We start from the raw sequence: 25,315 nt of genomic DNA, 5'->3' as shown, positions 1-25,315 counted from the left end.
CAACTTCACAATTGTGTTCTACTTGTTGTTGATTCTTCACCAAAAATTTACATTTGGTATCTTTATGTTTGAAGCATGATATGTGGGAAAAGATTGAAAAGTTACAGGGGGCCGAATACTTTCGTAAGGCACTGTAGCCTGGGAAGCTCCATGGGCATTTCCCCCTTTCCAGGCTATAAACATCTGACCCCAGCTGTCTGCTTTCCCTCTTCGGGTTACGAAAATTGTGCGGGATCCCAAAGCATTTTTTTCCGAAAAATCTTTTATCAATTAACCCCTTGACAACATCTGACGTGTTATTACACCGATGTCTGTATCCTTGCCTTTGATGTGGGCTCCGGCGGTGAGCCCACATCTTTCCCCAGGACATGTCAGCTGTTTTGTATCAATAAAAACATCAGCTCAGCGTGCAAAAAAATACGCTCTCACCCGACCCAAGATCATGAAAAATGGAGACACTACGGGTCTTGGAAAATGGTGCAATTTTTTTTTTTTTTTTTTTTTTTTAAGCAAAGTTTGGATTTTTTTTACCACTCAGATAACAAAAGAACCTAGACAACATGTTTGGTGTCTATGAACTCGTAATGACCTGGAGAATCATAATGGCAGGTCAGTTTTAGCATTTGGTGTACCTAGCAAAAAAGACAAACAAAAAACAAGTGTGGGATTTATTGCACTTTTTTTGCAATTTAACTGCACTTGGAATTTTTTTCCTGTTTTCTAGTACACGACATGGTAAAACCAATGGTGTCGTTCAAAAGTACAACTCGTCCCGCAAAAAATAAGCCCTCACATGGCAATATTGACAGAAAAATAAAAAGTTTTGGCTCTGGGAAGGAAGGGAGCGAAGAACAAAATCCCGAAAAAGCTCCGGGGGTTAAATACATGTACAATAAAACATTGGGTGACTAGTTGTTTCTCGGTCAGTGGACATGCAGGTCTCATATCCATACAGAATTTCCTCATACGCTTCATATATCCTCTTTATTTGGTCTGCTGTTATAGTAGCATTTCATCAGATCCAGGTTCTCTTACGTTGTCCAAGGATGGTTGTTGTTCCAGTAGAACTTTTATCATCAGATTGTTCTGGTTCCTCAATGAAAATGTGTAAATGACCTTGTTAAAGGGAAGGTGCCGTGATTTTAATGTTTGTATTAATAATTATTGATTATATAATTATTTTTAATACAAAATTAAATGAACTACTTTCATACTTTTTTATTTATTACCTTTTACTTTTGCCACTGGAGGCTGCCATCTTTGTTAGTGTGGGTGCACGACACTTGCACTCCTCACTTATGGCAGCCATGGGCATAAAGGGGGTTTTACACATAGCGATATCGCTAGCGATATCGATATAACATCACCGATTTTGTGACGTTATAGCGATATCGCTATGTGTGATACTTACCTCTGACCGGTTCCCCTGCTGTCCCATCGCTGATCACGCGAGAATGTCCGGCTCCATTTCTCGTCGGGCGCTTCTTGCTGGGCTTCCTGCTGGCGCCGACGAGCGACGCGTGGACTCAGGCGGGAGGATCGATGAGTGGGAAAGGTGAGTATTGTGTGCTGCGTCGCTGCTGCATCGCTGTGAGGTCTGCCTGTGTGACAGCTCACTAGCGATCATTTAGCGATGCACCAGCGATCCTGACCGGGTCGGATCGCTGGTCGGATCGCTGGTGCATCGCTAAATGTAAAGGGGCCTTAAGAAACTGCAGTCGGACTCCGACGCATCTGTTACATTGAGGCCGCTCCTCCTGCCTCTCAGCTGTGACCGGGATCGCCCCCTGGGCTGTCCAGATCACAGCTGTGGGAGGAGATCACGTCGGCCATCTTGTTGCTGTGGGTTTTATTTTTCCCTGTCATCGCACACAGAACTAAGTGTGTGCACTGATAGGAGCTGCCAGGGTGAAGCTGCCGGTCCGGGGTGAATATCTGCAGTGGGGAGCGATGATTACAGCTTGTAATTAGTAATACAGTACAGGCTGCAATCATCCCTCACTGCCGATCTGTTCAGAGCACAGCAGGGAGATGTCACACTGCTCTGCCCTGAGCACAATGCAGCACTTCCTGGTTAGGAAGGGAAAGAAAGAAAGAGTACAGAGAGTCAAAGATGGGAAAGAAAGAACAGAGAGAGAAAGAACAGAGAAAGAAAGAGGGGAAAGAAAGAACAGAGCAAGAGAAAGAAAGAGGGGAAAGAGGAGAGAGGGAAAGAAAGAACAGAGAGAGTGAAAAGAAAAAGGGGAATGAAAGAACAGAGAGAGAAAGAAAGAACAGAGAAAGAAAGGGGAGAGAGAAAGATGGGAAAGAAAGAAAAGAGAGGGGAATGAAAGAACAGAGAGAAAAGAAAAAGGGGAATGAAAGAACAGTGAGATAAGAGAGAGGAAAAGAAAGAACAGAGAGAGAAAGAACAGAGAAAAAAAAATAGAGGGGAATGAAAGAACAGAGAGAGAAAGAAAGGGGAAAGAAATAAAGAACAGAGAGAAAGAAAGAGGGGAAAGAAAGAACAGAGAGAAAAAGAGGGGAAAGAAAGAACAGATAGAAAAAGAGGGGAAAGAAAGAGAACAGAGAGAGGGAAAGAAAGTAAGAAAGAACAGAGAGAGAAAGGAAGAGGGGAAAGAAGAGAGCGAAAGAAAGAGGAAACAAAGAACAGAGAAAAAAAGATTAGAGAGCGAGAGAAAGAAAGAACAGAGAAAGAAAGATTCTATAAAAATACTATAGCAGCCTGGCTCCCATTGTAATGCCCACCTGAGCCTCCCGATGCAGGACATATCATGATAGGCTCACATGGCCGGCATCCCCGATTCCAAGGCGATCCCGCTGTCGGAGGAGGACACGGTGATGGATCTGAAGCATTCCCTGAAGTGCCTCCATGGTTCCGTCACAACCTCCTCCGGAAATTACCTAATTTCTGGTCAGCTTCTAGCACGTCACTTCCGTTGGAACGTCACGTGCGAATTTTAAAGTGCTCCTTGGGGCTCCGCCGTGTACTCCTGTGTCCGCAGGAAAAGTAAGCTCCCGGCCGGGACAGACTCTCAAAATCGGGACTGTCCCTCTGGATCCGGGATGGTTGCAAGGTATGAATGCTCCCCACCATACACCGTGTACATGCATGACTCCGCACACCTCATACACACGGGTCCGCTTTGTATGCCTCGTACACACACGGCTCTGCTCTGTACACCTCACACACACACGGCTCCACTCATTACACACATGGCTCCACTCTGTAAACCTTGTACACATGTGGCCATGCTCTGTACACCTTGTACACACATGGCTCCACTCCGTAAACCATCTACACATGCGGCTTTGCTCCATACACGTCGTACACACGTGGCTCCACTCTGTACACACATGACTCAGCTCCATACACTTTGTACACACAGCACACAGGGCTCCGTTCCATACACCTTGTACACACATGGCTCCGCACACCTCGTACACACACGTGGCTCCGCTCCGTACACCTCGTACACACGTGGCTCCGCTCCGTACACCTCGTACACACGTGGCTCCGCTCCGTACACCTCATACACACGTGGCTCCGCTCCGTACACCTCATACACACACACACTGCTCTTCTCCATACACGTCATACACACACACACGCGGCTCCGCTCCGCACACCTCGTACACGCACGGCTCCGCTCCATACACCTCGTACACGCACGGCTCCGCTCCATACACCTCGTACACGTACGGCTCCGCTCCATACACCTCGTACACGCACGGCTCCGGTCCATACACCTCGTACACGCACGGCTCCGCTCCATACACCTCGTACACGCACGGCTCCGCAACATAAACAAGCGGATCTGCTCCGTACACCCCGTACACAGACATCTCGGCTCCGTATACCTTGTACACACACGTGGCTGCGTTCCATACACATGTGGCTCCGCTCCGTACACCCCGTACACACACGGCTCCGCTCTGCATACCCCATAAACACTCAGCTCTGCTACATCCACGCTGTAAACCCCTCCTGACCCCACACATAAACTTCCCCTCACCAGCATCATGACAACCAGCACAGCAGAGTCCTGCACACACCAGCCCCTGATCATGTGCCCCTGACTCCTCCCCTCCTGTGACCTCATCACAGGTCCAGTGCCGCACAGAAGCAAGTAAGCAACAGCCTAGCAAGTCATCTCGGCTGCAGGGGGGTTCTCTGAGCGTGAGGATGGGGTCGGTGCCTGGGGGGGCGTGGCGGCTCAGTGCAGTGCGGGGGGAAAAAAAAGAGTCTCGCTCGGAACAAGCAGTCAAAAACGGGACTGTCGCGCCATATCCGGGACGCTTGGGAGCTATGCAACTCACTGACAGTCATCTCATGCCCCCTGACGTGAACCCACCTCATGCCCCCTGACACCCACCCCATGCCCCCTGAGACCCATCCCAAGCTCACTGACAGTCACCCCATGCCCCCTGACACCCACCACAAGCCTGGTGTCTTTCAGGATGAGCTGTGAGGATTGTCCTCAGGGGCGTACACACAAATCCTAGGACGACAGCAGAATGTCGGGGTCACAGAAGGGCATAGCTCACAACTTTCCTGCCTTTACATAAAAATTATACTGCCATATATATTTATTACATAATACTGCCATATAGGTCATACATAATGCCACCATATATATTTATTACATAATACTACCATAAAGTCCACACATTATACCTTCATATATATTTATTACATACATAATGCAGCCAGATATATAATACTGTAATATGGACCACACGTAATGTTGCCATATATATTTTTAACATAATGCTGTCTTATAGATCACACATGATGCCACCATATATATTTTTTACATAGTACTACCATATAGAACACACTTGATGCCGCTAAGTATTGTGTGATCTGTATGATTGCATTGTGTGATCTATGTGGCGGTATTATGTGTGAGCTATATGGCGGTATTATGTGAGAACACAATGGCGGTATTATGTGAGAACACTATGGCAGTATTATCTGCAGAAAGGTGAACCATTCTAGGGTTGTTCTGGCTGAGCACCTGCACACAGGTCTGGGGTAATAGAGGGGGCAGCATGACCTCCAGTTAGGTGCAGTCAGGGGAGGGCTGGTGAGGCAGCTGAAGAGAGGGGTCTCATTTTTATTGTTACTATTTGGCTACATTTCCCCCCAGCCTGCTTCCCAGCGTCACCCGGATTGCGCCTGTCCCTTCGCTTTCACACGTCGCCAGGACAGGATGAAGAAGACTGGATCTGAAGAGGGGAATGGGGTCTTTGCATGCAAAGTCTGGATCAGAACAGGCCATCAATCAGCAGAAATGTTTCCTTGATTTCTGTGGGGCAGACGGTCCATCCATGTGTATAAAACACAGCGTTCTATGTACAATCCCTGGCATCGAACAGGGTGCCCCCCCATAGACCAGCACACTGCTCTCCTGAAATACTCTGTGCTGCTGTCACCCTGCTCCTCCACCATATAGCTCCCAGAATCCTAGCTGCCTGCCATCCTGGGTGACTGTCTCCTTGTCAGTATAACTTTGCAGGCACCAAAAAAATGGCTGCTCACTGAGTTCCTAAATCTCATCCTTTCTTCTCCCTTGGCAAACACCCAGGAGGGGAGGAGAGGAGTGACATCACACACATGCGAGGAGACTCCGCCCATAATTACTGCAGGGCAGTAATGTGAGCTAGTTGTACACTAGGTTTTTTCAAATTTCAGTAGCTGCTTCCCCTAGAGTTTAAAAGTGGAAATACCAAACCTTTTAAAATTATTTTTCATATTTTACTAAATGTATAAACAAATTATTATATTTTTTACGAAAATGTAAACATTAATTCATTACATTTTTTCAATTGCTGGAAAAAAAAATTTTTTGATGGCACCTTCCCTTTAATCCGGCATGACTCTCTCTGTTCGTGACACTCTCATGTTTTTTTATTGAAGTAGGCACTATAGTGTTAGTAGTCTTGCCTAAGGACCACTACTGGTATATTATATCCAGCAGGGCAGAAGCCAGGATTTGAACCCCCATAATACTTTTTAACAGTGCACAGTATTATTGTGTTAGGAGCATTGGTATATAATTTACTTTAATTTATTTTTCACTGGGATTTGAACCTCAGTCTCCCATGTCGTAGGCTATACACTTAACCATTATACTCTACCAAGTGTGTGTATGTGTTTTGAAGAATATTTCCTTTGAAAACGATGTGTAAATGACATAGAGAACTGCTCTATGTAAAAGCTCATGTTAAAATAGCACTGTATTCAGATGTAAATCGGATGCTAGGTGTGAAAAATTGGATTGTACTTGCATTACACTCGTCCAACTCTCCTGCATCAAAATTTAACCAATTTCGAAAATCGCTAGTGTGACTCCAGCCTAACACTGACTTCCTGGTGAAGTCCGTGTTTGGTGTCCGAAGACTGAAGAGAAAAAGCAGGACCAGAAGGTGAAATGCACACCACCAATATATGTAAAACAAGGAAAAAAGCTTTTATTAACAACAATGTCAATTTAAAAACAAGTAAAAACAAGAACAATCATATTTCCACTGTTAACCCTGATCCGTGCAAAACATATAGATAGCGTCTCATACATATAACATAAATATGTCAATGTACATGAATTGATAAATGGGGAGAGTATCCACTATCAGGTGTATACACAAAGATACATGTGGTCATATCACTATACCATGCAAAAAAAATGTAATACTGATACAGTCACCCCTTAATATAGACTCATGAATAAAAAACACCTTTAGGTAGGATATCGCAATAGACAATATGTCTGTCAAAATAACCACATGAAGCACTTCCTTGAAGATTTGACAATGCATGGGACAAGTACAAAAATGAAGCCTGTCCCAAATCAAAGCACTAATTGTGCAACCATATGACCCAAAATAACATAATTCCACATGCCACGTGGAGACTATGAACGTCAAAAGTCACACAAGGAGGGCAACAAAATCCCAAATAAGGATACTCCTAGCACACCAGTGCATAGAGTGATAAAGCCATCCAATTGCAAGGGGCAAAGGATCACATGTGGATCAAAATATGATAAAATGCATGTGAAGGATCCATACCACGGCATCAGTACAAGCAGGGTAACAGAGGGAAAAGCCCAACACGTGTCGCCGTACCAAGACGGTTTCGTCAGGGGAAGTGTGCATAGCATTGCTGTAAACGCCTTTAAATACCTGTTTGTGTAACGCTTAATCCAGCCACCTGTGTTTGGTGTCCGTGCCTGAACAGTAGGTGTTCGATACACCCATCTCTACTCAGGAGAAATTGTACAACATATTTTTAGGTCTAAAATAAGAAAGTTAAATGTTCAATTTTTTCCTTCCACATTCCATTAATACCTGTGAAGCACCTGAAGGGTTAATAAACTGCTTGATTGTGGTTTTGAGCACCATGAGGGGTGCAGTTTTTAGAATGGTGTCACTTTGAGGTATTTTCTGTCACATAGACTCCCAGAGTCACTGTGAGGTGGTCCCTTAAAAAAAAATGTTTTTTGTAAATTTTGTTAGAAAAATGATAAATTGCTGATCTAAGTTTAATCCTGTTAACTTCCTAACAAAAAAATAATATTGTTTAAAAAATTGTGCTAATGTAAAGTAGACATGTGGGAAATGTTATTTATTGACATACCGTATATACTCGAGTATAAACCGACCCGAGTATAAGCCGAGGCCCCTCATTTTGCCAAGGAAAACTGGGTAAGCTTATTGACTCGAGTATAAGGGTGTACATTGTTTCCTCATCCCTGTCCTGCTCTGTGTGGCTCTTCCCCCTCCCAGTATGCTTAGCTCGGCTCCCCCATCCCGTCCTACTATGTATGGCTCAGGTCCCTGTCCTCCCCGTCATCCTCTGTGCTCTCCCATCCTGCTCTGTGCTTCCCCCATGCTCCCCCCATCCATACTCACCCTCCTGTACCATCACTGAACGTCCCTGCATCCTCCGTTGTCCCAGGGCTTGGCAGCTTCTTCCTATGTCACGTGGTACCGCTCATTAAGGTCATGAATATGGACTCCACGCCTTAATGAGCGGTACCATGTGACCGCTCAACGCAGGAAGAAGATGCCAGCCCTGGGACAATGGAGGATGCAGGGGACATTCGGCAATGGCACAGAAGGGCGAGTATGATGCCCCTGCTGCCGCTCCCCCTCCCCGCTGGTTTCTGCACAATGACTCGTGTATAAGTCGAGGGGGACATTTTCAGCACACAAAAAATGTGCTGAAAATCTCGGCTTATACACGAGTATATACAGTAATTTTCTGGTTTGAAAATTGCAAGATTTTCTAAATTTTTTTGCCAAATTTGTTTTTTTGTTTGCTTTTTTACAAATAAATGCAAGTCGTAGTAAATAAGTGTTACCACTATCATGAAGTTCAATATGTCAAGTTCAATTGTTTTTTGTTTTTTTTTTTTTTTTGGGGGGGGGGGTATAGCTTATATTCAGCCAGTGGTCATTTATTTACTTCCTTCTATTGAATTTGTTGGTCATTTAAAATATTAAGAAGTTTTCTGGTGTTATACTCCTGATGCAGAGCAATTGAGGGTAGCTTCAAAATGGTGTTTAAGAAAAATGAGTGTTAAAAAAGAAGGGTTTTTTTCAGTTATACTCTATGATGGGGTGAATCTTTATGATTATAGAGATATATTAAGCAATTTAACATTGTTTTCTTTTTATCTCCACCACAGAGACGTATAATTCCAGGTCCACCTTTTCTTTTTGGCGCTTGCTCTGTACTGTTGTCCTTGCTTGTGGCACTCTTCATCCCAGAGCACACCAACCTTACACTGCGCTCTGGTGCTCATAAAAAGCACAGCAATGGTGCTCATAGCCATGCACTTCTACCTCCTGCCCACCTTCCTGAGGGCAAGGAACCACTCCTTGATGATAGTAGTGTATGACCCAAGGAATTTATTTGGGCGACCAAGCGAGAAAACTGTCAACATCAAAGATTGCGCCATGATTGTAGAGGAAACTTCAGTCACAACAGCAGATGAAGAAGGACCAAATGACGGGAAACTTTGTAATGTCTTTAAAGAAAAAAAGTTTTGTTACAAATGTGCCACTACAACGTCATTAATGAGGTGGATCTGAATGCTACAGCTCATGGCCAAGAAAAGTAAACGAATAGCCCATCTGTTATGTGTTGACTTGCGGGAAGTTGGATATATTTTAATTGGGACTGGCTCAGTGAGAAGATATCAGAAAATCACTTGCCAAATATAAGAGGAGGAGCTGCCAGAAGTTCTCCCTCTAGGCCTCGGTACAGAAGACAAACCCTTAGCGTTGTGTCAAAAATGGCAATTTTTTGTTTTGTCTTTATTTTTCACTATAGTTTAATGAAGTAAGGGGTGCAATGTCCATTTTTTTTTTTGTACATTCTGTTGTCTTTTTAGTTTTCTTGTTTTTTAACTTCAGTTTCCAAAATTTTTCTAGTGCCACAGTGCCGGGTATACTTTGTCGGATGAAGATCTCTCTCTCTATATATATATTATATATACAGAATTTTCCCGAGCAACATTCTTGTTATTTAAAATTCTTTTAGTTTAGAGATGAAGAGTAATGATTGTCAGCATTTAGTAATTAGCAGGGTAAATGGTGAGATATGTATGTGTATATTTACATATATACATAGAATAGTAAAGCAAAGTGATCACTAAGATACATCTTGTGTTTTCAACTTTGAATTCTTCTTTGACACCTGGCAAAAAAACTAAAAAAAACTAAAGGTAATTGGCGTCCCCCCACCCCCTAATCCTACCTATAATCAGTTCCTTTTTCAAGTGGTTCCGGGACCAGTTTTCAGATGACAAACTGCATGCATTACTATAAGGATCCTAGACCTAATCAGGCTGGTTTACTTACTTTTAAAGTCTGCTTGGCTGGAAGATCCCAATACTAAGATAACCGTTTTATAAGTTCAGTTAAAGCTGGACTCATCAGATGTTAACCCCTTTACCCCCAAGGGTGGTTTGCGCGTTCATGACCGGGCCAATTTTTACAATTCTGACCACTGTCCCTTTATGAGGTAATAACTCTGGAACACTTCCATGGATCCCACTGATTCTGACATTGTTTTCTCGTGACATATTGTACTTCATGTTAGTGGTAAAATTTAATTCATATAACTTGCGTTTATTTGTGAAAAAAACGGAAATTTGGCAAAAATTTCGCAATTTTCCAACTTTGAATTTTTATGCCCTTAAATCACAGAGATATGGCACACAAAAAACTTAAGTAACATTTCACATATGTTTACTTTACATCAGCACAATTTTGGAACCAAAATTTGTTTTTGTTAGGAAGTTATAAGGGTTAAAAGTTGACCAGCGATTTCTCATTTTTGCAACACCATTTTATTTTTAGGGACCACATCACATTTGAAGTCACTTTGAGGGGTCTATATGATAGAAAATACCCAAAAGTGACACCATTCTAAAAACTGCACCCCTCAAGATGCTCAAAACCAGATTCAAGATGTTTATTAACCCTTCAGGTGCTTTACAGGAATTTTTTGAATGTTTAAAAAAAAAAAAAAAAATGAACATTTAACTTTTTTTCACAAAAAAAGTACTTCAGGTCCAATTTTTTTTCTTTTACCTAGGGTAACAGGAGAAATTGGACTGCAAAAGTTATTGTGCAATTTGTCCTGAGTACGCCGATACCTGATATGTGGGGGGAACCACTGTTTCTGCGCATGGCAGAGCCCAGAAGGGAAGGAGTGCCTTTTGACTTTTTCAATGCAAAATTGGCTAGAATTCAGATCGGATGCCATGTCACGTTTGGAGAGCCCCTGATGTGCCTAAACAGTGGAAACCCACACATGTGACCCCATTTTAGAAACTAGACCCCCTAAGGAACTTATCTAGATGTGTGGTGAGTACTTTAAACCCCTCATTGCTTCACAGAAGTTTATAACGCCCGGGTGTGAAAATAAAAAAATCATATTTTTTCCACAAACATGATCTTTTAGTCCCCAATCTTTTTATTTTCCAAAGGGTAACAGGAGAAATTGGACCCCAAAAGTTGTTGTCCAATTTGTCCTGAGTACGCTGATACCCCATATGTGGGAGAAAACTACTGCATGGGCACACGGGGCTCAGATGGAAAGTAGTGACGTTTTGGAATGCAGACTTTGATGGAATGGTCTGCGGGTGTCATGTCGCGTTTGGAGAGCCTCTGATGTGCCTAAACTGTTGAAACTCCCCACAAATGACCACATTTTGGAAACTAGACCCCCCCCCACAGAACTTATCTAGATGTGTGGTGAGCACTTTGAACCCCCAAATGCTTCAAAGAGGTTTATAACGCCCGGGCGTGAAAATAAAAAAATCATACTTTTTTTCCAGAAAAATGATATTTTTGCCCCCAATTTTTTTTATTTTCCTAAGGGTAACAGGAGAAATTGGACCCCAAAAGTTGTTTTGCAATTTGTCCTGAGTAGGCTGATACCCCATATGTGGGGGTAAAACACTGTTTGGACATATGGCAGAGCTTGCAAGGGAAGGAGCACCATTTGACTTTTTCAACACAGAATTGGCTGGAATTGAGATCAACAAATATGAACCTAGCACTCAACTTAAAGGTATATAGGAGAGGGGCAAACGTGCCTCCAGATGCGGTGTCCGGTGTCTGAGATGGCCGGTGGACACCACATCTGGAGGCACGTTTGCCCCTCTCCTATATATTGACAAGCTCATTACCTTACAGAGATCATTCTCCTCAATGCCTAAAGCACCATCATCCTTTCTGATAGATGCCTATAAGCTCTACACAATCTATATACCACACGTAACTGAAGAAGGTCACATTGACCGAAGCGTCGTCTTTCGTGTACTACAAATAAACCGCCTTACAAATACCTTTAACTTGAGTGCTAGGTTCATATTTGTTGCTTTAACGGTTTGGGAACCTAACCTTAGCACCATCTTGAGTTGTGCTCACGGTGTTCTTTCTATATGGAATTGAGATCAGACGCCATGTTGCGTTTGGAGAGCACCTGATGTGCCTAAATAGTGGAAACCCCCCCAATTCTAACTCCAACCCTAACCCCAACACACCCCTAACCCTAATCTCAGCCCTAGCCGTAATGGGAAAATGGAAATAAATTTAAAAAAAAATTAATTTTATTATTTTTCCCTAACTAAGGCTAGTTTCACACTTGCTTTTTTTTGCAGCGCGTTTTTCCCGCAAAAAAAACGCATTGAAAAAACGCATACAAAAGCATACAACTGCTGCGTTTTTTTCAAGCATTTTTATGAGCATGCATGAAAAAAACGCAGCGTTTTTATGCGTTTGTATGCGTTTTTAGTGCGTTTTTACCGCGTTTGCGTTTTTTCCAACATTAGGTGGCCCCTCACACTAACCCAAACCATGACTTTACTAACCCTAACCCTGACCCTAACCCTGACCCTAACCCTTAACCAAATCATACTTAACCCAAACCCTAAACCCTAACTAACCCTGACCCTAACCCTAACCCTGACCCTAACCCTTAACAAAACCATACTTAACCCTAACCCTGACCCTAACCCTTAACCAAACCATACTTAACCCTAACCCTGACCCTAACCCTTAACCAAACCATACTTAACCCTAATCCTGACCCTAACCCTGACCCTAACCCTTAACAAAACCATACTTAACCCTGACCCTAACCCTTAACCAAACCATACTTAACCCTAATCCTGACCCTAACCCTTAACAAAACCATACTTAACCCTAACCCTGACCCTAACCCTTAACCAAACCATACTTAACCCTAATCCTAACCCTGACCCTAACCCTTAACCAAACCATACTTAACCCTAACCCTGACCCAAACCCCAACCCTAACCCTGACCCTAACCCTAACCCTAAACCCCCTTAACTAACCCTAACTCTAACCCAAACCCCTAAATTCCATGGTTAAAAAAAAAAAAACGCATATGCAAAAAAACGCATACATGAGCATGCCAGTGCGCACATATGCGCATCCATAGGCTATAATGGCCATTTTTAGTGCAAAACGTGCGCATATGTGCGCATGCGCTTTTTCGCAGGGCCGAAAAATGCAACATGCTGCATCTGGAAAATACAAACGCACACCCCAAAAAAACGCAGCGCATGAAAATCGCATACATGCGCTTACAAGCGCGCAGGTATGCGCACCCATGTTAAATATAGGGGAAAAACGCATGCGCACATATGCGTTTTTTTCCAGCGCTAAAAAACGCAAATGTGAAACCAGCCTAAGGGGGTGATATAGGGGGATTTGATTTACTATATATGGCGGGTTTTTACGTTTGGCAGCTGTCATACGCTAAAAGACGCTTTTTATTGTTAAAATAGTTTTTGCATCACCACATTTTGAGAGCTATAATTTTTCCGTGTTTTGACCCACCGAGTCATGTGAGGTCTTATTTTTTGCAGGACGAGTTGACGTTTTTATTGGTACCATTTTCGGGCACATGACATTTTTTGATCGCTTTTTATTCCGATTTTTGGGACGCAGAATGAACTAAAACCAGCATTACATGAATTTCTTTTGGGGGGGTGCGTTTACACCGTTCCGTGTTCGGTAAAATTGATCAAGCGGTTTTATTCTTCGGGTCAGTACGGTTACAGCGATATCTCATTTGTCATTTTTTTATGTTTTGGCGGTTTTATGCAATTAAAACAATTTTATATAAAAAATAATTATTTTTGCATCGCTTTATTCTGCGAGCTATAACTTTTTTATTTTTTCGCTGATGGTGCTGTGTGGTGGCTTGTTTTTTGTGGGACAAGATGACATTTTCAGCGGTACCATGGTTATTTATATCCGTCTTTTTGATCACGCGTTATTGCACTTTTTGTTCAGCGGTATGATAATAAAGCATTATTTTTTAAGGGGTTCAATAAAGGGGTTAACTAATGGGACAGTTTTATAGGGCGGGTCGTTACGGACGTGGCGATACTAAATGTGTACTTTTATTTATTTTTTTCCAAAAAATGAATTTATTAGGGAATTTTTTATTTATTTTTTTTTTAATGAATTATTTTTACACTTTTTTTTTTTTAACTTTATTACATTGTCCCAGGGGGGGTCATAACTGTCATGTGACAGATCCCTGTGACAGATCAGCGATCTGTCACAGGCATTGAAGAAGATTTCCTCATGCTGCGCTTTGCAGGCAGTGAGGAAGCCAGCTCCCTGCAGGCCCCTGAAGGTCCCCGTCGCCATATTGGATCCGGGGACCTGCAGGGAAGGAGGCCTCCGCAGCAGCGCTGCACATTGCGCTGCTGCGGGGGTCTCGGGGAAGCACGGAGGGAGCCCCATCCCTCCCGATGCTTCCCTAAACCCCCGGTACACTGTGATCGTGTTTGATCGCAGTGTGCCAGGGGTTAACGTGTCGGGGGCGGTCCGTAACCGCCCCTGACACACAGTGCCGGGTGTCAGCTGTGATAATCAGCTGACACCCGGCCGCGATCAGCGGCGCTCACCCTGTGAGCGCCGCTGATCGCGCTAGACGTACTATACCGTCCATGTGCTTAGGGGCCCGGGTCCCATGGACGGTATAGTCCGTCTCATGTCAGAAAGGGGTTAAAATTATGTATTTTACAAGTAAACTAAAAATTCTGCCATTCTGAAGTAAGTTCTCAAGCCTCATTAGGATTAGGAGATCTAGTTAATAATCTATGCGGCTTGTATGCGTCAGAAAATTACATATTGTTTAAATCAGGTTTTTGTGTTTCATGTATTTTTTATTTTGATCTGTTATTTTAAGATAGCGAGACCTTTATTTAAAATAAGAAATGGAAATCAAATCTTTCAATTTTAACATTTGCCACTGGGTATTTTTTTGTAAATTCTAACTTCCTATTGTTTGAGGAAATATGGCCACAATAAACAGACCCCAACCCGATCTTTTGTATTGAAGTTTCTAATGGCCCCTAAAGCCCCCGTTACACACTGCGATATCGCTAGCAATATCGCTGTAAAGTCACCGATTTTGTGACGTAGCAGCGATAATGCTAGCGATATCGCTATGTGTGATACTTACCTCCGACCGGCTCCCCGCTGATTATCACTGATCGCGCGAGAACGTCCTGGACCGTTTCTCACCATCAGCTTCCTGTGGCGCCGACGAGCAACGCGTGGACGCGGGCGGGAGGACGTCAGGATCGCAGCGTCTGACAGGTAAGTAGCGACCCCAGCGATGTCTCTGGTGAGATCTGCCTGTGTGGTAGCTCACTAGCGACCACGCGATGCACCAGCGATCCATATCGTTGTCGGGATCGCTGGTGTACCCTTACACCAGTTACCGTGAAGAGAGAGGGGGCAGGGGTAGGTGCAATATTACCTATTGTGATTGGTAAATCCTGTGATATCAGCTGTGTATATAGGGGAGTTACCTGTCATTGTAATCCTGCCTCTGCTGATAATGAGCCTGCTGGAAGAACATGAAGTATGATTCTACAATAAGGCCAGTGTGAAAATTGCAAGATTACTTATTTTTATTTTTGTACCAAAGATGACAATGAAAAAAAAATGAAAATGAGAAAAAAAAAACATTGTCAAGATTTAAAAATAAAAATACATCTAATACAAAATCCCCACTTAAACAACACATCATTTTTTTTTTTATCTTCCCATTAACAGTGGAAAAAACCATGACTAATATTGTGTTATTTTGCAACAATTGACATGTCTGCCTCATTTCCTCAGACAGCCCCACTATTCCTTTTTTTAAATGGCCTCACTTCTGTAGTTGGCTACATGCGCTGTTTTGAATTGGCAAAGCTATTTTGTTTGTCGTTTTTACACAACAGGGACTTTCTCAGCCACTTCTACGTTGTTTTCTAAGTTCACTTCAGGATTTTCCGATAGAGCCGAAGCCTTAGAAATTGTGTGTTTCCTAGAGGAAATGGTATGCAGACATGAAGAACTGTCAGATAAAAATGTGCTGTGCACTACAGGAAGACTACAATTGTGCCAGTAGTCTGCCCCTTTAGTATACACACAAGCACAGATTCTCACTCGTAGTAGAAGACTTTTTCTGGAATAAAAAGCTACTAAGACTTTGTTTAGGACTGTTTTTCTGTAACTAAACGTAATCCCTGTATAATCAGAAGTTATGCAACACTTGAATGAACTCTGGAATTTAGTTTCTCGCCGTTGCTGTCAATGATTGAGAACATATTTTTTTAGGTGAGTATTTGCCACATTTGTATTCTCTTTCGGCCGAGCAGCCACAATTTTTCCTCTGCATAGCATAACTGGAGAAAAAGACATGGACCGCACGGCCGAAACTTACGCATTGATCATTGTTGCGGCTAAAAAAACCCAAAAAAACAAACTAACAACTTCACGTTCAGTTTTGTAACATTCTAATCATACTGTATGAAGCCCACTGCTATGTCTCAGTGACCCTCTTTTTCCGCTTTATTCCTATAAACCTAGTGTTCATATACACATGTCAAAATTGTTTTTACCCCTCATTTAATGACAGAAATAACTTGACTCTGACAAAAGTAATAATAAAAAATCCATGAAAATGAACAAATCAAAGTCAGACATTGCTTTTCAACCATGCTTTCACAGAATTTAAAAAAAAATAAAACTCCTGAAGTTGGCCTGTACAGAAATGATGGTACCCCTAAAAATGTGACAAAAGGGAAATGTTAACCCCTTAATGACCGCCAATACGTCTTTTAACTGACCTGAGATATAAAAGAATAGCATACCCATACAGGTGACAATCCAGCAGCTGTTTGTTGACTGTACACTATAGCTGACAACTTGCTGTATCAGCCATGGTCATTGTTGTCACCGTCCATATTTGTTTAACCCCTTAGATGCTGCTGTCAATAATGACTATCATATAATTGGTTAACAGAGTGTGGGGGCTTCCTCTTTATCCCCATCAGCACCCTGAGATCATGAATGTGTGGTCCTGATGTTTGCCATGGCAGTTCATGGCCAAATAACGGCCTTAAGGGCATGTCACACTAAGAGATATCGCTAGCAATATCGCTATAACTTGTGACGTTATAGCGATATTGCTAGCAATATCGCTGTGTGTAATACTTACCTACAACCCGCTCCCCCGCTGCTTATCGCTGATCGCGCGAGAACAGGCTGGACTGTTTCTCGTCGTCAGCTTCCTGCGGCGACGACAAGCGACGCGTGGACGCGGGCGGGAGGACGCAGGATCGCCTGGTGTGACAGGTAAGTAGCGACCCCTGACCCCAGCGATGTCGCTAGTGAGATCTGCCTGTGTGGCAGCTCACTAGCGACCACTTAGCGATGCACCAGCGATCCTGACAGCGTCATATCGCTGGTCGGGATCGCTGGTACATCGCTACTGTAAGTGTGACAGTGCCTTTAGAGTCTCACAGCTATAGTGGCCTGTTCAGGAGTTACTGACATTGAGGTGGTAAAAATATACTTTTTCATTTCTATCATGCCACTTTGTATTAATTCCTGAAAAGCACCTGAAAGGTTAATAAACTACCTGACTGCAGTTTTCAGAATGTCAGAGGGTGTTGCTTTTAAAATGGTAGAACTTTTTGGGGTTTCCAATATGTAGGACCCTCAAAGTCACTGCAAACCTGGATGGGTCCCTAAAAAAAAAAATTTTGTAAATTTCCATGCAAACATGAAAAATTGCTGCTACATTTTTAAACCTCCTAAAATGCTAACAAAATAAAATAACATTTTACAAATGGTGCTGATGTAGAGCAGACGTGATAAATGTTATTTATTAATGTTTGGCTGTGGTATGACTGTCTGAATTAAAGGGATAATTTGTCAAATTTCTGATTTTTTTATAAACAAACGCAAAACATATCAATCTAAATTTACTATTATCATAAAGTATAACGTGTCACAAAAAATCTCAAAATCACTGGAATTTGTTGAAGCGTTCCAGAGTTATTACCACATAAAGTGATACTGGTCAGAGTTTTAAAATTTGGCTCTGTCACTAAGGGGTTAAATCAAGGTGTGTCCACTGATTAGCATCACAGTTGTCTATAGTCTTGGAATCAGTGAGTGGGCCTGTATATAGGGCTACAGCTACTCACTGTGCTGTTTGGTAACATGGTGTGTATCACACTCAACATGGACCAGACGAAGCGAAGGAAATAGTTGTCTCAGGAGATGTGAATGAAAGTTATAGACAAACATGTTAAAAGTAGAAGTTCTAAGACCATCTCCAAGCAGCTTAACCCTGCTTAGACCGTATTTACTATACACTTGTACTGTTTCGGGTCAATATGACCCGACCTATTAAAATGTTAATTTTAGATACTTGTAAGTGTTTTATTTGAATACCTATTTTGTTATTAAACTGTATGTGAACATGGTTGATCATAAACCAATGAAAAATGTAATTAACTTAATTTTTATTTTTTTCAGAAAAGGTTACATCAGCTGTTTGCAGTTATGTTTGCCTTATAGCATTCTGCACCCAACAAACATGCTTTAGATTTCTATTACTATAACATGAAATCTAACTAAATATAACTTTGTGTTAACATTTTATAAAACATTAAAAATAATGAAAACTTCAGTTTGTTTTTTTTTACACAGTACACTGGAAAACAAATTTTGCAGGCAGAAATAATTAGTGACCTGTTGAACAGTATAAAGTTTTATTGAGTCATATTGACCCGAACAGTACAGCAGGATTTTAATGTTCCTGTGACTACAGTTACACATAATATTCAGAAATATAAGCTCCATGGGACTGTAGCCACCCTCCCTGGATGTGGCCACAGGAGGAAAATTGATGACAAATCAAAGAGACGGATAATACGAATGGTAACAAAAGAGCCCAGAAAAACTTTTAAACAGATTAAAGGTGAGTTTCAAGCTCAAGGAACATCAGTGTCAGATCGCACCATCCGTCATTGTATGAGCCATGACCAAGGAGGACACTATTTTTGAAAAAAATAAAGCCAGACTGGAATTTGCCAAACTACATGTTGACAAGCCACTAAGCTTTCCTATGGAAAGAGGAGACAAAAATGGAACTTTTTGTCAAGGCACATCAGCTCTATGTTCACAGACAGAAAAATGAAGCATATTAAGAAAAGAACACTGTCCCTACTGTGAAACATGGAGGAGGCTCTGTTATGTTCTGGAGCTGCTTTGCTGCATCTCTCACAGGGTGTCTAGAATCTCTGCAGGGTACAATGAAATCTCAAGACTATCAAGGGATTCTAAAGAGAAATGTACTGCCCAGTATCAGAAAGCTTGGTCTCAGTTGCACGTCATGGGTTTTGCAACAGGATAATGACCCAAAACACAGCTAAAACACCCAACAATGGCTAAGGCTACTTTCACACTAGCATTTCCTGGAGCTGCGGAGGGATGCGCACGGCCGCACCTCCGGTCAGTTCCGCCTATGGACGCATGACGCTGCATGCAACCTGCGTACCCTATCATTAGCATTGTGTACGCAGGCCGTGCACAGGTATGCGTTTGCCGGCGCATGCGTCCTTTTGACGGTGCGCCGATCTGCACCAAATGTTGCATTTTGGTGCGCTCGGTGCACCGTCAAAAGAACGCATGCGCCGGCAAACGCATACCTGCGCACGGCCTGCGTACCCAATGCTAAAGATAGGGTATGCAGGTCGCATCCAGCATCATGCGCCCTTAGGCGGAGCTGACCAGAGGAGTTGCGGCCATGGGCAGAGCTTCACGGCGGCCGTGCGCATCCCTCAGCTCCAGGAAATGCTAGTGTGAAAGGAGCCTTAGAGGAAAACATTGCACTATTGTGATATGGCTATGAGCCCTGACCTAAATCCTATTGCGCATCTTTGGAAAGAGCTGAAACTTGCCATCTGGAAAAGGCAACCTTCAAACACATGACAACTGGAGCAGTTTACTCTTCAGGAGTGGGCCAAAATACCTGTCGAGAGGCGCAGAAGTCTCATTGACAGTTACAGGAATCACTTGCAGTGATTGCCTCAAAAGGTTGTGCAACAAAATAGTAAGGGTACCATCATTTCTGTCCAGGCCTATTTCATGAGTTTTATTTTTTTTTTTTTAAATTCTGTGGAAGCATGGTTGAAAAGCAATGTCTGACTTTCATTTGTTCATTTTCATAGATTTTTGATTTATTATTACTTTTGTGAGATTCAAGTTATTTCTGTCACCATTGTGGGTTTTTCGGTCATTAAATGAGGGGTACCAACAATTTTGCCCATATGTGTAATAGATGGTCCCACCTGATCCTCCAAAACATGTGCCTGAGAAAAATAATTAAACTACAACCATATCTATCTCCTGTGTCTGTTAGATATTCTAGAACTATGTATGTAATCAAAGGTAAAACTTTATTTTATAGTAAAGTGGATATTAAATGCCAGGTTTTCGTTATGTAAAAAAATCATACCATGAAGAATCATTTCAGAGCTTTTTCCACATTTAATGTCCCCTATAATCTGTACAAATCCATAGAGAAACAATCTGACAATTTTGAAGGGGGGGAGGAACATGACAAAACTAAAATAATTTGGTTGCATAAATATGCATACCCTTAAGCTAATTCTTTGATACCCCCTTTGAATTTATGACAGTATTCAGTCTTTTTTTGGGTAGGTGTCTATCAGCCTGTCACATCTAGAATTGGCAGTCTTTGCATACTCTTCCTTGCAGTAGCTCTCCGGATCTGTAAGATTACAAAGGGCATATCTTGAGTACAGTCCTCTTCACGTCACCCGCAAATATTCAAATGGATTCAGGTCTGGGCCATTCCAAAGGCTTTATCTTCTTCTAGCAAAGCCGTTCTTTTGTAAGTTTAGTGGTATGTTTAGGGTCCATTGTCATAAAGGTGAAATTTCTCTTCTGCTTCTTAGCAGAGACCTGAAGGTTTTGTTGCAAAGTTGACTGATATTTGGAACTGAAAACCACAGAAAGAGGAAAAATCCTCCAAAAAATTCAGTTGCAAACCAGACAGGCCCAAATGCATCTGCACTAATCCAGGGTGCAGCGGACCCAAGTAAAATGGCAGCTGCACAGGTGCATAAATACCAAATGAAACAGCCAGCCTACAATCAGGGATTGGCCGTGTGGTACACCATTGCAGAAGAAATAATCCGCATGTGGCAGTGTTCACACAGGGAATGCAGGGCTTCTGGTTCACAGCCTCTTAGTAACACCATATAGGGGGCTGCCCAGTGCTAACTATAATGCATCCCGTGTGAACAGAGGCCACAGTTTACAGGACCATTTGGGCCCAACTGCACCCTGGAAAAAATATAAAAAGTGCACAACAAACATAGCAATATATGTAAGGTATTGGTTGATATTAAGGCCTTAATACGGAAGCTGACAAACTGCGTCAAAGTTCCTTACACTTGTCAGTCCCTACTCTAACATGAAAACCACAGAAAGAGGAAAAATCCTCCAAAAAATTCAGTTGCAAACCAGACAGGCCCAAATGCATCTGCACTAATCCAATACCTTACATATATAGCTATGTTTTTTGTGCACTTTTTATATTTTTTCCAGGGTGCAGTTGGGCCCAAATGGTTCTGCAAACTTGTGGCCTTTGTTCACATGGGATGCATTCTAGTTGGCACTGGGCAGCCCCCCTATATGGTGTTACTAAGAGGTTGTTAGCCAGAAGCCCTGCATTCCCTGTGTGAACACTGCCACATGCGGATTATTTCTTCTGCACTGGTGTACCACACGGCCAATCCATGATGATTGTAGGCTGGCTGTTTCATTTGGTATTTATGCACCTGTGCAGCTGCCATTTTACTTGGGTCTGCTGCACCCTGGATTAGTGCAGATGCATTTGGGCCTGTCTGGTTTGATATTTGGAACTGTTCACGATTCCTTTCACTTTGACTGACTAAAGCCTCCTTTCTAGCTGCCGAAAAAAAAACCTAAAACATAATGCTGCCTTTACCATGCTTCCCTGTTGGTATTGTAATGTAGAATAAGGCAAATAAAGAACAGCAACATCCTATGAGTATATACGAAAATTCGGGGTAACACGGTTACTTGAATTATTTATTTGCGGTCAATAGTGGACACAATGTGGATCAGTTGCTAATGTAATATAAACAGCGGGAATGTGGGTGGAAACCACAAGTACGACCAAAAGATCCATAAAATACAAAAATACTTTATTGAATAATCTGGACACAAACAGGGTTAATGAAGGACGTGTGTAAAACAAGCACAAAGTGCAACAGTGCAATACAAAAGATGTTTTGACCCAGAACAAATTACAATTATATATCTATTTACATACATTACTACAATGCGTTATATTAAAAAGAGTCACCATCATCATTCAAAAGAGATAGGTATGGAAGATGTTTACCAAAATTCATAACTGTATGTATAGCTATATTATATAAACCATTACAATGGAGGTAAAACAAGGACTGGTAGGGGAAATATCAAACAAGGACAACACAAATGGGATAAATATATGCATTGATTGTCGCCTACAGTTAGGTCCGACATTTAATTAACACCTTGGCACTCAAAAGAAAAATTGATTTGACAGTTCCCTTATTGTAAAAGGCATCCAGTTAAATATACTTCTTTTACTTCTTTAAACGTTTTCGGTCATACAATTGACCTTCATCAGAAACAGAATTTTTTCACAGTTGGTTTTAACTAGAATGAGTTTACAAAAAGACAAGACAGTGAACAAATAAGTATATAACAAATATCTGAGCAACAGGATGCTGATAATGACCGTATGAACATCATGTAAAGTTTAGACGAAAGGTCGATGACTAGATAAATACTGAAATAGCGAATCCTGAGATAAGGTTCACGTGAGCTTAGTGAAACTCCACAGGTTCCATGGGTGGTGATAGAGAGTCCGTGCTGTGATGGTATGTAAGGAACATATGTAAAAGACGTGCCCTAGGAGGTTGAGAACAAACAAGTGTGACACTAGTCAATAAAGGATACAGTGAGATTCGTGGTCGGCTGGTGCTACTGCATGTGCAATACCACATGAAAGGTAATAGCCGACTGGAATGAGTGCCAAGACAGGTACCTGAGAGGAGCTGTAATGGAAAATTCCATATATTATTATTATTAAAGAACCGCTGTCATAAGTAGGCACTATTCAGTACTGGATATTTATCTAGTCATCGACCTTTCGTCTAAACTTTACATGATGTTCATACGGTCATTATCAGCATCCTGTTGCTCAGATATTTGTTATATACTTATTTGTTCACTGTCTTGTCTTGTAAACTCATTCTAGTTAAAACCAACTGTGAAAAAATTCTGTTTCTGTTGAAGGTCAATTGTATGACCGAAAACATTTAAAGAAGTAAAAGAAGTATATTTAACTGGATGCCTTTTACAATAAAGGAACTGTCAAATCAATTTTTCTTTTGAGTGCCAAGTTTTTGTACTACATTGTTAGTTGGCTGGATACCCGACTTGTGCACCTCCCTCCTCATTGAGTGCCATGTTTTTTCTATTTAGCTAACACCTGTAATTCAGTCAAATATATCCACACTATTTTAGTGCATCCCAAACCTATTGTGTGGTAGATATATCCTTAGCCACATAGAGCCTCCCAATAACCAATCCCTAAATCATCTGCCATAAGGAATAGTCCATGGGCACAATTTACCTCAAAAGCGGTGACAAAGAAGTGTGGTGGTCCGGGTCAGCGCGTCTACCCTGATGCGCGATTCGGAGACTTGCTCCTTCGTCAGGGGGCGTAACAATAGGTCGAAGTCAGGGGTTTAAATTCCCGCCGGACCGGAAGTGACGCATCCGCCACCATGACTACCCGAGACGCCGGTTGGCGTCATGTGGTAACTGGCATCAGGTAGTAACCAAGACAACCAGCAGCGCATAGAGACACCGATGGATGCCAGGCATGTCGGGGCAGGGTGCGCATGCGTGCGTGACCCTGGCACCAATCAATCCTCCCACCCTTAACAATCTTTGATAATAACTAAGCGCATATGTGAGTAACCCTTGAAACAATCCCAAATTTAAGCAATTATACCTGCAGAGGGTGATTATCATCAGAACTATAGGCATAAATTACCAAATAATTACAGTATTCTGTCAACACTGCTAAAGGGCCGCACCACTACATGTAATCTGTCAATACTTCAAGATTCATATGTGTCTAATATAGCTACAGACTATTAATAATATATAATTAAATTATTATACATTTATACAAAGTATCTCTCAGTATTAACAATTCAAAATATGCAGCCATACATAGAACACATGAGAACTCATGGGAATAGTATACAGTATCACAGTCTCCAGGATTGCTATAACATAAGAGGGTGGAAGGATCAACGGCTGCTCCAAATTCGACTTCAGTCCACACGTAGGTAAATATAAAAAATCTAAAAATAGGAAATAAAATAAAAAATTAAAAACAAGCAGTGTAGCACCAGTGCAAGCAAATGCACCGCTCAATCAGCTGGCAATAAATCACAGGAATGGCACATAACTTAAATGCTCATTGAGTCCATGAGGATGAACTGTGTTGAGGGTCCATAGCCAGCGCATTTCCAGTTGGGCCAGGCGCTGCGATGTCTTCCTCCCCCCACGGATCCTAACATTAATCATATCAATGCCATTGACACTTAGGCCACTACTATCGCAATTGTGATGTAGCCTAAAGTGCCTAGGAAGGGTTTTGAGTGAGGATACGTCATTCTCTTTAGCCGATGCCTGTATTCCTAGCACGTGCTCTCTGTCCCTGACCTTCAGTTGGCGAGTGGTAAGTCCAACACATATTTAGGAACAGGGGCAGGTGGCATAATAAATGACATGTGGCATATCTACCACACAATAAGTTTGGGATACACTAAAATAGTGTGGATATATTTGACTGAATTACAGGTGTTAGTTAAATGTCGGACCTAATTGTTGGCGACAATCAATGGATATATTTATCCTATTTGTGTTGTCCTTATTTGATATTTCCCCTACCAGTCCTTCTTTTACCTCAATTGTAATGGTTTATATAATATAGCTATACATACAGTTATGAATTTTGGTAAACATCTTCCATACCTATCTCTTTTGAATGATAATGGTGACTCTTTTTAATATAACGCATTGTAGTAACGTATGTATATCTAATATATGAAGCTCAAAGTGTGTATGTATGTATGTGTGTGTGTATGTCCGGGATTGGCATCCACACCGTCGCAGCTACAGCCACAAAATTTGGCACAGTCACATGTCTGGACCCCGAGAGCGTCCTAGGCTATCTTGTGAGGTGAAATTTTAACCCCGCACGTTCCAATTCACCAAACAATATTGCCCCTATCTACATAATGGGGAAAAAGTGTGTGCGTGTCAAGCCCC

The 25,315-nt window shown here is 42.0% G+C and overlaps 1 protein-coding gene across 3 annotated transcripts in view; it reads left to right on the top strand.

Annotated features, from left to right (window-relative positions):
• Nucleotides 1–25,315, top strand: part of LOC141098469 (hippocampus abundant transcript 1 protein-like) — a 268,780-nt gene that overhangs the window by 95,493 nt on the left and 147,972 nt on the right. For 2 of the 3 annotated variants that reach the window (XM_073586296.1, XM_073586299.1), the window contains exon 12: nt 8,697–9,672. The exons of the other annotated variant lie outside the window; for it this stretch is intronic. In XM_073586296.1, coding sequence (XP_073442397.1) covers nt 8,697–8,909 — 213 coding nt within the window. In that variant the 3' untranslated portion in view covers nt 8,910–9,672. Of the gene's footprint in view, nt 1–8,696; nt 9,673–25,315 lie in introns of those variants that run through there. 3 annotated transcript variants of the gene reach the window in all.

This window comes from Dendrobates tinctorius, unplaced genomic scaffold (genome assembly GCF_039654945.1).
Source record: "Dendrobates tinctorius isolate UK_male_01 unplaced genomic scaffold, ASM3965494v1 ptg000092l, whole genome shotgun sequence".
In the NCBI taxonomy this organism is placed as follows: domain Eukaryota; kingdom Metazoa; phylum Chordata; class Amphibia; order Anura; family Dendrobatidae; genus Dendrobates; species Dendrobates tinctorius.
The sequence above is the reverse complement of the archived record's forward strand: the minus strand, read 5'-3'. Positions and strand labels throughout refer to the sequence as shown.